At 37.4% G+C, this 17,307-nt stretch overlaps 1 protein-coding gene and 2 long non-coding RNA genes across 3 annotated transcripts in view; 1 reads left to right on the forward strand and 2 right to left on the reverse strand.

Annotated features, from left to right (window-relative positions):
- The window catches only part of LOC149109323 (neural cell adhesion molecule 2-like), a 78,886-nt gene extending 71,419 nt beyond the window's left edge, over window positions 1–7,467 (reverse strand). Inside the window, exons 1-4 of the mRNA XM_089293388.1 lie at window positions 7,448–7,467; window positions 7,110–7,133; window positions 6,339–6,703; window positions 1,478–1,732 (exon numbers count right to left, since the gene is read on the reverse strand). Coding sequence (XP_089149514.1) covers window positions 1,478–1,732; window positions 6,339–6,703; window positions 7,110–7,133; window positions 7,448–7,467 — 664 coding nt within the window. The remainder of the gene's footprint in view (window positions 1–1,477; window positions 1,733–6,338; window positions 6,704–7,109; window positions 7,134–7,447) is intronic.
- Window positions 7,468–13,886: 6,419 nt separating this feature from the next.
- Window positions 13,887–15,356, reverse strand: LOC149109326 (uncharacterized). The gene is made up of 2 exons (XR_016208725.1): window positions 15,106–15,356; window positions 13,887–14,324 (listed from the first exon to the last, which is right to left on the reverse strand). It is a non-coding gene; the product is annotated as an uncharacterized LOC149109326 (long non-coding RNA).
- On the forward strand, window positions 15,349–17,307 carry LOC149109327 (uncharacterized). The gene is made up of 2 exons (XR_016208726.1): window positions 15,349–15,716; window positions 16,174–17,307. It is a non-coding gene; the product is annotated as an uncharacterized LOC149109327 (long non-coding RNA).

A 17,307-nucleotide genomic window follows, 5' to 3' on the forward strand; every position in this document is an offset into this window, starting at 1 on the left:
GTGTTTACCGTCCCTTTCTGTTTCTAAAGACCTAAAACATGCAATAAACTTTTTTCTATAGATATTCTGATTTCCTTTGTTTCTTCCTATGGGCAAAAATAATATCAAATACACTGAATTCTTCTGTGCATCTGTCTATTTGAGTGCGCGTGTGCGTTAATTACGTACATTGTATCAGCTTTCTTTGGTAGTAATCATTAGTAACAACTATATCAACCAGATCGTCAACAAGATCTTGTTTCCATAAACCCCTGGGCCCACGCTTCGCTGCCTTCTTCTTTTTGGGCGGTTCTTCTTCTTCTTCTTCCTCTTCTGCTTCTTCGTAGTCGCCACCGCCACCGCCTCCTCCTCCCCCTCCTCTTCCTCCTCCTCCTTCTTCTTCTTGTGACTCCATTTTATCATTGTGTTTACCGTCCCTTTCTGTTTCTAAAGACCTGAAACATGCAATAAACTGTTTTCTATAGATATTCTGATTTCCTTTGTTTCTTCCGATAGGCAAAAGTAATATCAAATACACTGAATTCTTCCGTGCATCTGTCTATTTGAGCGTGTGTGCGCGTTAATTACATACATTGTATCAAACACTAAAAACAACGAAAATGCAAGTAAATATGCTTATAATATCGTGGTAGAATATTTTTACCTGGTTTCTTCATTGGACCTGCAGTTGCCAATAATCTGCTCTTCAGACAACATTAGACCCGGCGTGGCTCTCTGTAGGTCCCTGTCACATGCCTTGCCGTATGCAATGCTTTTACCGGCTGTCCATCCCTCAACGTCCTCGTTTTCTTCAAACACTGAGCATTTATTGCAAATAGGCAATTTGCATCTCAAGCATTTATAGTTAGTGTCCACGAAACAGGAACAACACATTTCCATCACGCTGTGGATGTCAGCAATGACTTTCTATAGCTCCCCATTCCCGGTCGCGAAATTGTCTTTGTCTAGCACATGCTCGTCAAGGGGGAAAATGGCATTTGGCAGATGGGGGAGTATGTATTTTTGTGACATTTGCCCAGTCCATCACATTTGAATCAATTATTTTGTAATTTGCATGATTTATGAATTGAGATCAGCACATGTTTTGAGCAGCGTTTGCTCAAATACCGAACCACTGTCGCATTATCTGGCTTGGCAAGTTGAACTTATGCTACAGTCGAACCAATTAATTTGAGTCGAATTTAACTGCAGCAAACGTTGCACCATTCATGCGCCTATTTCAAAATAAATAGGTTCGATGAATTAAATTCGACTTAGATTCAACGTTTACCCTAGGCCTAATGGTAATTAACGTCATGGAAATTAACGCGCAACTTAATTAACAGTGTGGAAATTAACATTAACATAAATTAATGCGACTTAAATTAACGCGAATTTTTGAAATTCACATTAATTTCATGAAGCGTTAATTTCCTATAATAAGGTAGTTTCAATGTCGTTGGTACTTAAATGTCAGCAATCCGAAAGCATTACTTACAGTGAACCACAAGTGACACGTGATTTTCATCATCTCCAGCTGAGTTGTTGGCTTTACAAGTATACAGTCCATCATCAGCTCTCTTTATTGTACTGAATGTGAGAAACGCTTCTTTCTTCCCTGAACTTTCCACTTTTTCATTTCTGATCCAATGTACATCTGGGTCTGGTGTCCCTGATGCTGCACAGTTGATATTCACTCTGGATCCCTCAGTGTAATTTGATTGTACTGAAGAGATGTTTATCTGTGGTGCCTCTGCAAAATGAATGTGGTTGTTACATGCACATATTAAGAAGGAGTCCATCACAAGTTCAAGTAACAAGCGGACAAAAACTTTGTATCAAGGTTATTTACATCGTAAATCAAACTTCTGTGCGCCTTCTTTTTAAATCGGTAAATCCTCAAAAGAAATCATTTCTAACAACACCAAATGTCAAAAACAAATTTTATATGAAACACTTTAAAGTACTGGTGAAAAGAAACTGATGATACTCGTGATTGCAAAATTTCTCCGAATTTTGAAATTTATTTTCTCACGTTCCCGAGAAAATTGTTTTTGGTGTTACTTCAGGCAACCATTACCGTAATGATTCGATTTAGCGCCCGCCTTCCAATAAGCACCCCCCTTCGAATGTAGTTTTGTTAACGAGCACCCCTATTCCAATAAGTGCTCCCATTCCAATAAGCGCCCTCCTTCTTATAAGCGCCCCTATTCTAATAAGCGCCCCTATTCTAATATTACAGCAACTTCGGATACGTATCAAACATGGTTCATGTAATAGGTCAAAAACGAGTGCGAGTTTTTCATCAGGGGTTCCAAACACCAAGAAACGGATGAAAGCACGACGCCGAAGGCAGAGTGCTTTTATTGTTTCGAGGTGTTTGGAACCCCTGATGAAAAACGAAGCATGAGTTTTTGAGCTGGCTTCTCAAACTAACGTGAAAATTTAGTAGAATTATTTCCAAAGAATAGGTAATTAGAGGGTGTGCTCAATAGGCTATTGTTTGTTTCTTATTCATGGTAAATGAAATGAATATTTAATATGCAGTGATGCGGGTGGGTTTTTCGATAGATTAACATTACGCTGCATGATGGAGGTCGAGTCTGGATCAGAACGATTTTGCGTTCCTAAAACTTCTTCTAAAGAAAATGTTCTGGTGAATGACGCCATTCCAGCTTCAACTAAATATAAAAACAAGTGGGCTGTGAGCATTTTTGCCGAATGGCAGAGGTTAAGAGAGGTTAAAGTTCCGGTATTAGATTGTGGTGGTCTCTTCAAGGACTACAATTTACACAAGGTTACCACTCAGAGTCATTCCGGCAATATCTGCGCTCTGAGCGGTAACCTTGTGTAAATAATAGTCCTTGAAGAGACCACCACAATCTAATACCGGAACTTTAACCTCTCTTAACCTCTGCCATTCGGCAAAAATGCTCACAGCCCACTTGTTTTTATATTAGTTGAAGCTGGAACGGCGTCATTCACCAGAACATTCTCTTTAGCTAAAAAGTCCAGAAAGGAAAATTCCAAAACTGAACAATTAATGTAATGGTGTCTAAGAAAGAATAATATCTCGTCGTATTGTTGTTGTAAGTAATGACTGAAGCAGCAAATATACTGTATTTAGTATTAAGACTGATTAAAATTCAAGTTTCTTGATCAGTGTCTTGATCAGTTTTTGAACTAATCGAATGTGTCTTGATCAGTATGTTCATTGGGTCTCAAAATACATGCACCTGACTCAAGTGATGCAAGCTGATTGGGTCATCAGTACATGAATAATTAATGAATTTGAGAACTTCCTTTTCTTAATAGCTGACATACCATACGTAATAATGCATTACAAAAACAATGGTCTCCGTTTGAGTTTCTCAACTGTTATGTCCATGTGAATACATAATTCCTTCAAACGAATAATCTCTTCTTCAAATGAATAATCTCTTCAAATTTTGTGGCGATTGCTCTGCTGGTCGTTCTCGTCAGGAAGGATGCGGGGATAACAAGTCCGTTTTCCAGTCTTCTTGATCCAGTCACTTTGACCTGTACTTTATTCTCATGGTGGGCTTTGAGAAATGTGAATATAAGGAAGGAAAGTTCCATCGGCACATGCCCAACAAGTTTGTTATCAGTTTCAAGGTAAGTCCCAACTGTGTATTCATCGTGTTCTTTAGCTTCTTTACGGTCATCATTCCTGCATGCCAGAGATTCCCCTATGATTGGAGACCACGCTGCTTTGTAAACATGATGACCTCGTATAACAGACAAAAATTCTGCTTCATAAACAAACATCAAATTCCAAATCAAGTGATGGTCAGAACGAGCCATAATCATAGATATTTACCACCGGTAATTTTGGCGTGCAGCTGCTTTCCCGCTTCTGCCTCATAATTTATGTCCTTTGCATTGCTCTTATATCCGGTGAATCATTAACAACTTCAAGTAGTCACGTCCACTTGCAATCCTAAACCTATTCTTACACGTATCCAGCTGCGTACAGTGATCACTTTGTGTAAAAACATGGAGGCTGACGCTTCTCAGTCTCATACTGGCAAAAAGATCAATTGTTATTCAATAGAATTTAAACTAGAAGCGGTACGGTTTGCCGTGGAATGCAATAGTAACTATAAAGCAGCGAATAAGCTCAACGTAGACCAGAAGAGAATACGAGATATGAGAGTAAATTAGAATCTGCTAGTTGCAAGCGAAAGTGACTCACTAGGGCGGGAAGAGAGCCTTTTGATCTGGATATTGAAGAAGTGTTCTTGGAATGGGTCCACGAACGACGCTCTAATGGTTTTCGTGTATCAAGGAAAATGATCAGAAGCAAAGCAAGGTTTCTCCACGAGGAGAAATGCAAGGAAATGGAACTTCCTCCAACATTCTTGGAAAGCATTGGGGGGGGGGGGGGGGGGCTGCAGAAGTTCATGTACAGACATGGTTTATGTATACGGCTCAAGACAACAGAATCCCAAAAGGATCCCGAAAAACTAATTGACAAACTGATCGCATCTGTTTTACAAGCAAGACGGCTACATGTAAAGTTCTCCTGCAGTGACAGTAACATTATAGCAATGAATGAAACAGCCGTTTGGCAAGATATGCTTTCCAATACAACTGTTGATTCCATCGGCCACAACATGATAACCATGAAAACAACTGGTCACGAGAAGACAAAGGTTTCAGTTTGCTTAACAGCCAAAGCAGATGGAACGAAATTGAAGCCTTTTATCGTCTTTCCCGGTGCTAAGAGAGAAACCAAATTACTCAATGAAGAATTCAAGGCTAAATGTGTTGTAGCATCATCTTCTAATGGGTGGATGAACGAAGAACTGACCCTTGACTGGGTAAGAACTGTTCTGGGGAAGTTTTCATTCACCTGATGAATCTTGGCGTGGGATTCGTTCAAGTGCCACGTGATGGAAACAGTCAAACAAGAACTACGTATGTCAAAGATAGATCCTTTAATCATCCCAAGGGGTTGTACGAAATACATTCAAGCGCCCAACGTGGTTTGGAATAAGCCTTTTAAAGCAAATGTCACAGAGAAATATGATGAATGGATGGCTGGTGAGTGATTCCTTATATGATGCTATATTCACCACTCCGCGCAGTGAATTTAACAAATTGACATCAGTTTTTCATGCGTCTGTCCTGTTATTGATCATGAATTTTGTCATAAAAATAACATTTTTGAGACCTGGTTACTGAGCTCACCACCTTTGCCATCTCTGCAAGACATGTCGCAAGGTTGCTGAATCAAATTTTTACTTATTCGAAAGACATCACTCCAAGTCCAGGATATTTGGAAGGATGGAGAATTTTCAAAATTACTGCTGTCGCCTTTGGACCAAAAATCCTTTCAAGAATTCGTATTCAAGGAATTTAAGAATTGCAAATGCAGTGGTTACATTGATAGCCAGGAGGTCAGATTGACTGACTGAAATATATTTTTCTTCAAACTAATAAAAACTACTTTTTTCAGGCAATGATGACCACTGTGAATGAAGTCAACAATACAATATTATTACCGGATGAATTTATTTTCTGTAGTGTTTTGCTTGTTTGTTTTACTGCTGAACTTGATGAGTAAATCGATTGACAGTTGATGTTCAAGTAAGCTTATTATTAAAACTACGGCTGCATACGTGTATGCACACAAACAATTGTGTGTGTTTTTATCTTTCAGTGCGTTATTTTGTAGTGCTTGATATTCACCTCTGAAAATTACACTAAAACAAGTATTCACCTCAGGCTCAGTGAACATTGGTGAAAATTCACCTCGACTTCATCTTGGTGAATATTCTCCTATGTTCAGTTCACCTTTGGCGAATAATTGTCAAATATTCCAATTACAAGCTTAAATAAAATTAGGATAAAGTCTCAGATTGACTGACTGAAATATATTTTTCTTCAAACTAATAAAAGCAACTTTTTTCAGGTAATGATGACCACTGTGAATGAAGTCAACAATACAATATTATTACCGGATGAATTTATTTTCTGTAGTGTTTTGCTTGTTTGTTTTACTGCTGAACTTGATGAGTAAATTGATTGACAGTTGATGTTCAAGTAAGCTTATTATTAAAACTACGGCTGCATACGTGTATGCACACAAACAATTGTGTGTGTTTTTATCTTTCAGTGCGTTATTTTGTAGTGCTTGATATTCACCTCTGAAAATTACACTAAAACAAGTATTCGCCTCAGGCTCAGTGAACATTGGTGAAAATTCACCTCAACTTCATCTTGGTGAATATTCTCCTATGTTCAGTTCACCTTTGGCGAATAATTGTCAAATATTCCAATTACAAGCTTAAATAAAATTAGGATAAAGTCTCCTTACATTTTGCAGTACGTACCTGTCACAATAAGCTGAACTTTACTCTCTAAATCTTTTCCTGAGCTTGGAGCAAGTGCACACATAAATTCCGAGTTGTCTCGAGGAGTTACATGCTCAATGACAAGGGAAGCTCTTCCTTCAATCCTAACTCTTCCTTTGTATGCATCAGGTATAGTTTGACTATCTGTAACACTGCCATCCCTTGATTTTACTAGCATTCCAATGAATTTAGCACCACCGGGTTCTTTTACAGAGTAGATAATCCCTAGCAGCTCTGCTTGACTGTCCACACTGTAGTCCCACACAAGTTTGGCATTGCTTCCATTTCTAGCATAGCTTGGATTAGGGGGTTCCAAGGTGAATTTCAATACTCCTTCTAAATATGTTAAATTATAGAAGTCATGAATAAAATGAAATAATATCTTCATTTTTACTACAGTATATGGGATCCACTGCTACAAAGTTTAAATTGAGGTACAATGACCATAAGTCCAGAATGAGGCGACATGACAGATTGAATGGAACACAGAAGAACAACGACTTTCTGTGTAAGCACTTTTGTAAGGCTGGACACAATGGCTTGAGGGACATTAAGATCCAATTGATAGATCAAGTAAATGGAGAGGAAGAACTAAGGGACAAGGAAGGCCAATGGGCCTGCAAACATAACATCTCCATGTTGTTAGCCAAAAGTTTACATCTGAGTGAGTGACACATTTGCATATTTTGTCCCATAACAATAGTTGTTTCTACGCTTTGCATATCCACAACTAAAAATGATTCTGTTCATGATTTACATAGTTTGCAGCAACTGCTATTTTTGTCAATGAAGTCTCAAAGGTCAATTTTTCTTATTCTCATCTTAAATGTTGTGAGGGTTGGTGATGTCCTTAATTCCTAAGCTAAGTTTTGACCAGATATATATGTACCCTGGTATGTTATGGTGTGTTTTACATAACCTGTAGTACTAAAACGAGGTATTTCAAAGTCACAGTTTCTGAGGCAGTATTGAGAGTTCTTAGTTTTGAATATTCAAGATGGGCAACTTGGTACAAGATTGTTTTTAACCTTACACATCAGAGTGGCAGTAACTTGTAGACATCTGTTGTATAGAGTTGGTAGCCTGGCACGAGCAAGGAGTACCTCATACGTTTCCGTCTTTGATTTATATATTGTCCGTAGTGCGCATTCTTGTACTTGCTCAATCTTCCTACTATCAGATGACTTACAAAAGTTATATCAATTTTGGCTATGAAAGACAGGTATAAAACTGACAATGAATTGATGGTGTTTGGTGGTATTGATTTTGGAAATAGGAGTTTCAACCACTCTGTACAGATTGAAGGCACTTTACTATTTATTTTCTTTACAGGGACTGGGATGTAGACCTTGGAGACTCAGGTGTTTGTATCTATTTGTGACAGGCTATTGCTAGCATTTCGGGGGAGCAGCGTGGGCTCCCTATCCAAACAGTGGCTGGTAATTGAGCTCCTTACACGAACAGTGGCTGGTAATCAAGCCTATGTCTGAGACCTCGGTTCACGCAACTCACTTGCATTTAAAACAAATTTGACAACAAATAACAGGCTTGAAATATTGACAGATTTCAGTCACACAGAAAAATCTAAAGATGACAATGAGTGGATTAAAAACTTGAACCTCTAAGGCGCATTTTCTTTGAATAAGTAAACAGGTATAAATTACGAAAATTACATTGAACATTAATGTTATGCATGTTAGGTCTGTGATCAATATCTCACTGTATGTGTAACACCATGTTAGATCAGGGCATCAGGTCAGATCGATGCTGCCACACAAGCAAAATGGTTGTAAAGTCTTATTCGCAAGGCATCAATATACAAAAATTTGTCAGGCTTTTTTGACATTCTGATTGGTTGTCTAGATATCCGCATCTAAAGTTGGAGTAGCTTAAAATATGAGACATGTTGCATAAATGGACACCACAGGAAAAAATTTTTCAAATATCAAAATGTCATGACACACTTTCATTTGTCATTATCCCTGGAATGTTCTGGTGAAATTTTTCACGAAAATCTGTCAAATCTGCATTATCCAATAAATTTGGTCAAAGTGGATGTATCCCTCCCAAAATCAAATGCGAGATTTTAACTCGCAAAGGTTTGTTAACAACTTGCGCCATGCCAGGAGATTATCTCACCTTACCAAAACCACAAACCAAGAGAACAACAGGACCTCCTACCATCAATGACAATGGATCAGAATTTCCTGGGAAAAACATTGCTTTGCAACACGTTTTTGCATTGTCGCATTGATGAGAAAGAACTTAAACAGGCAAAGTAGCCAAAGGGCTTAAAAGAACAACCAGCGCAAAGACAAGTAAAGTAAGCAAAAGTACCAATAACCACAACAACAAATCAACATACAGACAGCCCTGCAGGCAGACTGCTTAAAGAGCCTCTGTGGCCTTCAGTATGGTGTTTTTGTTTAATCTCCTACACAGGAATGAATCCTAGCTTTTTTCTTTGGACTTGTTTCTTTTCCTCGGTCCAAGGACTTTTTTCCGTTTTGAATTTTCCATTTGAGGGCAAGCGCAACGGGCTTCTATTTGCAAATTTTGTCAAATATGTGATCTACACAATACCAAATAACATGAAATACCAGCTCCAAGATGAGCATTTGCCACTAAAATTTTCCCTGGCAGTTTCCTCCATTTACGTGATTATGACACCTTCCTGGTTTATTAACTTTATTTGAAAATATGTTTTTTCAAAATAACTTGGCCGCTTTTTGAGATTTGTAATATTTTTCTTTTGCAAACATAAGATAGAATGACTGGTCTAAATTTTGTCAAATAAAAGAAAAAACAATTTTTTATTCCCTTGAAGGTAAGAAGTAACCTCAAGGATACCCAAACCTTTATAGCACCTTTTGATGTGTCTTGCATCCGAGGGATGTAGCGCGTCTGGTTTAAACTGTAGGTACCTAGACCCTGTATTGAAAGCTGCAAGTCAAAGGGAATTTTTGTTCATTTGCACTTAAATTTGGACAGTAGCTAGTTTCACATTTAAACTACAAAAACATGTCTGCAAATTTTTTATTTCCAAATATTTTTTCTCCAAGTGGGATTAATCTACGGTTACTCTGTATTTTTTTAATCCTATTTCGAAAATGTTCTGTAACTTTTCACTGAAAATTGAAATTTTTAAAACCAGAACTTAACATGACGTCAGATTCAGTTTGCGCCAAACACTTCACGTAACAATTGAATACTTAAACACCCTTTTAATTCCATACATATTTTCACACCATTTTTACTATTTGTATTTATTCAATTCTCTCATGTACTTCGAACTTGATAATGATGACATGGAGTCATCAAAACATCGTTCACTTTTCATATCGCTAATTTTCATTCTAATTAAAGTACTTTACGAAACCTTTTATTGTTGTAAATAAGTTTTCTTAATTACCAGTATTCTGGAATAGTTAACATTGTGAATGAAAAGCCACATTGAAGCGAGCCTCAATAAAGTATGTATATCTGTCTGTCTGTCTGCAGGTATGTTTGTATGTAACACTTTGGGTTCGGAAGCTGACGAACAAGATAAATAAGCAAAAAACTTGTAGCTTTCAAAAGGTGATTTGGGGGCTTGCATTTAGAGGTCGTATAAAATTATTGGTATAACGTAAACTTCCAAAAGTAACAACCCATCGAAAGTAGCGACTCCCTGAAAGTAACATCAAAAAAATTTTGACTGCTAATAAATCCTGAAAGTAGGGACCCCAAAAGTAGCAAGCACTCCACAAGTAGTGAGTCCACCCCCACCCCCTACCCGAAAAAAGTGAGACCCAGGTTCAATAGTATATTTATTTTTCTAATCAAGTCAGTTGAAAGTTAATTTTGTATGGTAACTTGATTTTAGGCCCTCTACAGCAAGGAAAGGTATTGCTTGTGCCACAAAGTGTTGTGAAATGTCAGTTCGTGCTTTAATCAACGTGTTTCTATGGGCGTAATTTCACAATGCCATTCGAACGGTTTGATCTTAACATTAAACGCTTCCCCTAACGCTTGAAACAGTTTTCATGAAACATTTAAACGGATTACAAACAGATAACAAATGGACGATAAATGCTTGTATCCCTTTAATGGATAAGGCATAGTGTACGTTTTCCAGCGTAAGTTAAGGCCACTTATATTGTTTAGCCCCTAAGAAAGCTTAAATGAAAGGAACAGCAATGGTTCTGGGGAGAAGAGCAGACTAAGGCATTCAAAGCCTTAAAGGAATCACTATGTCGTGAACCAGTCTTGGCATGTTTCCATTTAGATGCTCCTACTTTTGTGATCACTGATGCCAGTCCAGTTGGCTTAGGTGCCATTTTACTACAAGACCAGGGTCAGTACAAACCTATAGCATCTATTAGTCGATTGCTTTCGCCAACTGAACAAAGGTACTCTCAAATTGAGCACGAAGCAATAGGTTGTGTTTGGGCCGTGGAATGCTAGCACAAAGTTCATGAAAGGGAGTACTTCTCATGAAAGGGAGTAAAAGGGAACACTCCTCTGTCTCAGTAAAATAATATATAGATTTAGCCAAGCCTAAAAGTGGAGCTCCTGACTGCAATAACTGATGATAAAGGAAAAAATGGATTATATATTCTTGGATCAGTAACTGAAAAAATGATCAATTGTGAGCCTGTAATTGTTCAGCATATGGTTTTGCTATTTTTCCAGTTAAATTTTAACAAACTATACCCAACAAGCCTAACCAAGGTTATAGAAATTATGTACGCAATATATCAGGGAATTTCCAAGAGACGATTGTACAAGGAATGTCAGACGAAAAGTCAACAACACACCAGGGGATAATTTGCACCGCAATTTTGCCTTTGCGAGTACTCCTTCCTTCTCCCCCAGAGAAATAACGTGGCTTGAGCCCGTGATCCAATCAGTAAAACAGTAACTGGTCAGCAGTCAACTTTAAAAAAAAACATGCAACCTCAATGAGCTCTAAATCTGAGCCTGCAATATAGTCACGTGATACTGGTCAGCAGATTGCTTGTTGTGACAGCTGTCAATTAACAATAGTGTGGACACCCAAAATCAAAGATGTAGCTACGGCAATGGTGCTACTTTTAGTTTTCAAGGTATTGGCGTATGGGCGGATGGACGTACGTATGTACGGACAGTCACATGAAAACTAAAATTTTTGAGATCAATGGGTTACCGAATTTTCTAAGGTATGGGGCTCTGCTCGCGCACCTTTGGCGCACAGAAGCTCCCCTAATATATCTTAAATGACTACACAACTACTTGCAAGAACAACTTGATGATATAATCGATAGCAATTACAAGGGTTTGAATTATGGGCACAATCCATTCAACCAAAAGTACAGGGCTGAGGTTAGAAAATTTCTTGGTGTCAAATGGATCATGATGGGTCCAAACGGTCTTGTTCCATCCCACTCACAAAACGAGTTTCGTGCCCATTTAACCCATTGACTTCCATCTTTCCAAAAACACAGTTTTTGGACATTTTGGATATTTTCAAGCTGGATATGGGCCAAATTAGCTCCAATCTACTCAAAAAGACATTTGCAACATGACAGCATGCCTCTCTTTCCACTAGCATCATGTTTCTTGAGACGTTTGCTCGGGTATGCGCAGAAATCAAAATTTTGCGATAATTTTTGGACAAGAAAGTGACCCATGTCTTCAGGCATTTCGTTTTTTTTTTTTAATTCTTTTTTTGCCTTTCCTTTTTCTCCGTTTCCTTTCTTTTTGCTGCAGCGGTTGACTTTTTACTGCGCTTGCTTCCAGTTCAAAAAATTCTGAGAAAGCATCATTGAAACAGGCAATTTTTACTATGGAGCAGCCACATGTTGTCACAAGAAATTCTGCTCTGACTTTTTCACTCAAATTTCACAGCATTTTCATGCATATTTCAGGCTCCATTGAGCCCATCACTCTGATCTGGGTATCATCCTGTACAAAAATTTGTGGCCTGACTGAGCAAGATTATGGCCTGATACAGGCCATAATGCTATTTTTTGTGGCAAGAACCGAGTGAGACATTTGTCTGGCGTGTTTATCGCCAATAATATGGCTTGACCTGGCACAATACAGTACAAACCGAATTTATTTGCTAATGCCGCAGTACTGAGACATTTGTCAGGCTGTGTTATCATAGTAATTCTGGCTAAATTCATTTTACAAGTGCATAAAATTTGGACGTGACATTTGTCAGGTCTTGTTATTGTCCATAATCTTGCTGATTGGCGTGACACCAAGTACCATAGAAGTATGCTAAATGTAAAAACTAAAATATAATAGAATCATTCTTTTGCATCAAAATATTCATTTCAACAAGCTTATTCTCTCCCAGGTTGCATTTTTGTTTAGTTTCCAGCTTTTGTTAGAGGCCTTGCAGTGTTTACATTGCGTGCGACGAAAAACTCCAAGATGTGCCATGCTGCGCCACAAGTCTGAGTCTGCTCCTACATACAATGTACCCCCAAAGAACTCCTTGGCAGTTTTGTCTAGGTAGTTTCTACTCCAGAATTTACCAAAAAACTGTTTTTTGGGTGTTAATACTAGTGACAACCAGTGAATGGGTAAAAACTGTTTGACCATTTCGTGACGATGCAACCTGAAATCTGATCTTGAAGTCATTTGAGATAATATGGAGAGTCCAATTTGATTGGTCCACTCTGAATAAACATATCAAGTTTTGCGCCTGTTGACATTAGAAAAATAAGACCTCGACCGGTTATTTGAAAGCGGAAAAATCTTGTGTCTTCATGTGCTGTATTTGTGTCAGGAGAAGATCAACTCCTTCGAAATTCTCGCGATTTGCTGGAGACAATTTTCTTCAGTGTCTGTGCAGCTTAATTTCAGTCTCTGGAATGTGTAACATACAGCGGCATGTTTGTACCGAGGTTTCAATGTTCTTCAAGAGATCATTTTTAAAATAAAGGTGAGCTGGTAATTTTAGCTAGATCATTGTCACAAGTAGATCAGCACACTGAAAATATATACGAATTGTTGCATGTATAAATGACTACCAAGTAGAACTCTACTTCGATTGGTTGAGACTTTTTTTTTTGTTAATTTTAGTTGATTACAGAACACGGCACTGAATCGATGGGTTAACCCTTGTGAGATAACTTTAAGAATTCCTAGGAATTCCTAGGAATTTCCTAAGAATTCCTAGGAAAAAATTCCTAGGAATTCCTAGGAATTCCTAGGAATCTAAGGTGTGAATTTTCACGGTAATTCGGACTCGGAATTCCTAGGAATTCCTAGGAATTCCAAGTTTACATGGAGCTGACTTGGAATTCCTAGGAATTCCTAGGAATTCCAACTGAAATATACTCACCTTGAAAATTCCTTAAAATTCTCAAAAATTCCTAGGAATTTCTGAGAATAACTTGGAATTTGTAGGATTTTTTGAGAATAGGTTGGAATTTTTTGGAAAATCTGAGAAAAACTGGGAATTTTGTATCATTTGTAGGCCAGACAAAATTTTGATGATTAATGCCCGGCATTAAAATAACAAATAAAGTCACTGATATCACATCAAACAGGTTTTAAATCAATGGTTTATTACATTGGCTTTCATGAATTTAAACATAAGAATAATTATCCTGTTTCTTTTTCATTACATCAAGAATCAAAAGTAAAACTGAAAACAGATATGAAGGTCAAACTTTTACATGTTTGATAAAAAGAGAACTTTTTCAGATAATTTACTCACTTTTTTGGTTTACAAATCCAACAATTTTCCATACACAAGATTTTAGCTTAAATTATTGTTATTATGTGGAACAAATCTGGATTTTCATGAATGTAAGGAATCAATGATAAGAACAAAACTGAAACAATCCTTAAAATTAAAAAAAGGCTGAGTTTGGGCAAACTTAGCTGCTGTTCAGTTATTTCTGTTGATTCCACAGCTTCTTTTGTTGCCCTCTAATTAGGGTGTCAACAGCTAGCCTCTTCATCTTCATCTTTGTTGTATGACACCTAAAACAAAATTAAAAAAATACATTACATTGCGATATATATGAGGTACTGTAAGACTGAGATCCAAATATTTATGTGTTCACAGTTTAATACATGCAGCTAATTAAGACCTGACTGTAAGCTGGTTGAAATGTTAAAAGAGAAGACTTGATAATTGTGAAGGTGCTTGTATACTATTGATAAATATGTTACATAAATCTTGAGCCTACAGTAGATTAAATCAAGGTTTTCCTTCTTCTATAAGTGTATCAACAACTCTCGAATTGGAGGATACACTGTATATATATATCACGGTTTTTAGCCAAATTTAGACATTAGAAATATTAAAAAAGACACTTAAAACATTAAAGGAACATTTACACTGTAAATAATAGAGTAAACACAAAAGAATATACAGATGGACAAAAACTGAAGATCAACACGGATTGCCATACAGTCAGGCTGAAACACACATGAGACATCAAACTCATGCACACTGTGGCTGCCTCGTTGGAGTTTTTGTCAAGAACTATGGCTGGGATCAGAGAGAACTGCTATATTTATTTCGTTTGAACAAGTGAGGCGAGAGAAACGACTTGTTCCTCGCAAATCAATTTGTTTAGGCCCGCAGTCTGGGCAACCTAAATTGTTTCAACTTTGCTTTAGCCAGAATTCATTTCATGCCATGACTGAGTGACCCACTCGTGTATGATTCGTGATGATAAAGTTCATTCAAAAGCTTTTGTCTAAATACAAGAATTTACGTTGTATAATATAAGGTTACTTGAATTCGATTACTCACCAAATAATTTTGTATACGGCTAATCTGCCCTTTGAATTTTTTCCCGTTGAAACATCCACAGTAAGACTTTCTTTTAGCTCCAAATCTTCGTCAAGAATAACTTGTTTCTCGTTAATGACACTCACGCTGTTTTCTTCTGGTCACAGGACCGCAGCAAAAACCATTTTGATATAATTTTGGAAGTGAAATCCACTAAAACGCACGAGCGATCAACCGTTAACGCTGAATTCAAAGATGGGCGCCAAAAGAGAATGAACAACGTGATCTTTGTCACGTTCAGTCACCAGAATAGTCACGTGAAAATTCGCGTGCTGTGATTGGTTCAGTTGATCAGTTGAGGAGAGAATGGAAACTAGAGCAGAAGGAGAGAGAGACTGGCAACGAGGTTGCCGGACCAGTCGCTTTCGATGGCAAGTCTGTTTCCCTTTCCACGCTGTTTTGGTGGTCTTCTGAAAGATGGGTCTTGCTTCAAAAGGAAAAAACTACACAAACTTTTTACGAAGAAATCAAGGAGGAAAATGGAACGTACTTTAACTGGTTGACCTGTTCTCGATGGTTGTCAAGATAACAAAGGATCGTGAGGCACTTAAATCAAGTTCACAGCTGCAAAGGTAAGGAATCCAATTTTATAGGGATTTTCTGTTATGATAAGCTATAATTGTAAATAAATCAAACTAAGCAATGCATTGTGTGCTCTTTAAAAACCCCAAAGGCCGAAATTCACCTAAAAGGTTTCAGATCGACCTGAGGAAACGAGATAAATTCTGCGAAATAAGCTTAAGCTTGTTGTATTAGTCGACCAAATCTATTTTGAGAGCCCACGTGTTTCAACACCCAGTCAGCACAATGCAGCAAGTATAAATTTGCAATGCTTGTCATTTTTTCCTCTGAATTATTTATAAGGATTAACATGATATGAGATCTATAGTCTTTTCAATACATCAAGATGTAGGGGTTTTTTATTTGCATTGTCATTTATTTATGTCAGTTATTTATTTGTTTCTCGCTGACTCATAATCTTTTTGATTCTTTTGATTTTGTTGTGTCATGAATTAAAGTGACTGCAAGGACAAGGAAATACAAGAAACATATTGATGATCCCACTATACCCATACCACAATCTACAAGATTCGACCACATAAATCGCTTAAAGCAGTCTTCACAGGCCAGTTGACGTCATGTCCCTCTCTTGCATCCCTTTTTCCTGGAGATCATTTCCAGCACCATGAACAGAACACCTCAGAGTTTTCGGCTCACCTGAGTGAGATGGCTGTTGGCAAAAATGTTGTGGATGACTTTGATGGATTATGGAGTGAACCTTTATGCAAGAATTGAAGCTTCACAGAAGCATTTGATGAAACCGAGTTGCCTATACCTGAAAAGACTACAGAAATACCAATTGATGTAATACACAACAACTCAGATTTGTCCACAGACAGTGATTCAGGTAATGATGTCGAAGTTTCAGTTCCGACTCCTCTGAAGAAATTGAGAACTCTGACACTGATGGCCATTCACTGGATTCCCCTGATCTGATGAAAGTGAAACTAATGGTTCCCAAGAAAAAACATTAATTTTTCTGCCAAAGATTATGCCTGTATGGCTATTCTGGCCTTAATTTCAAGACATTGTATGACAATGAGAGGCTCCTAAAGATATCCTTGTTTTAATGAAACTACCAGTAATTTGTCCAGAGAATGTCACAGTACAGTTTTACAAATGTACACAAGTGTGTGGAAACTGTGAGCTTTTCATTTATGACATCTGTTAGAGATGTCTTCTTCTTTTTCCTAAAGTCATAAAGGATCAAGTCAAAAATTGTTCAACAGTGGGCTGTGATGGGTATGTGTGTGAATCTTCAACTATATTAAATATATACATGCATATATATACTTTTGGTTTTATTGAAATTGTAAATAATATATATTCATTTATGCTGACAGAATTTTTTGCTTAATCTATTTATCAAATCTAAGAGCATCCATTTTTCTATCAGTTAAACTCTGGGTGTTTGATTTAAGGGTCCATACAGGCACGTATACACTAACATTGAAATCATGTTGAATCTAAAAAGCAATGTTATCAGTGCTATAGTTTTATGTTGAGTTGTCAGACTTAAAATGGAATTAATGTACATTTGTTTGGAAATAATTATCGTGGAGCTTGACAACAATAAAAAGGTATGGAACTCCAGAGAAATGA

This window comes from Orbicella faveolata, unplaced genomic scaffold (genome assembly GCF_042242905.1).
Source record: "Orbicella faveolata isolate gen_17 unplaced genomic scaffold, um_ofav_v1 contig_25, whole genome shotgun sequence".
NCBI classification, from domain to species: domain Eukaryota; kingdom Metazoa; phylum Cnidaria; class Anthozoa; order Scleractinia; family Merulinidae; genus Orbicella; species Orbicella faveolata.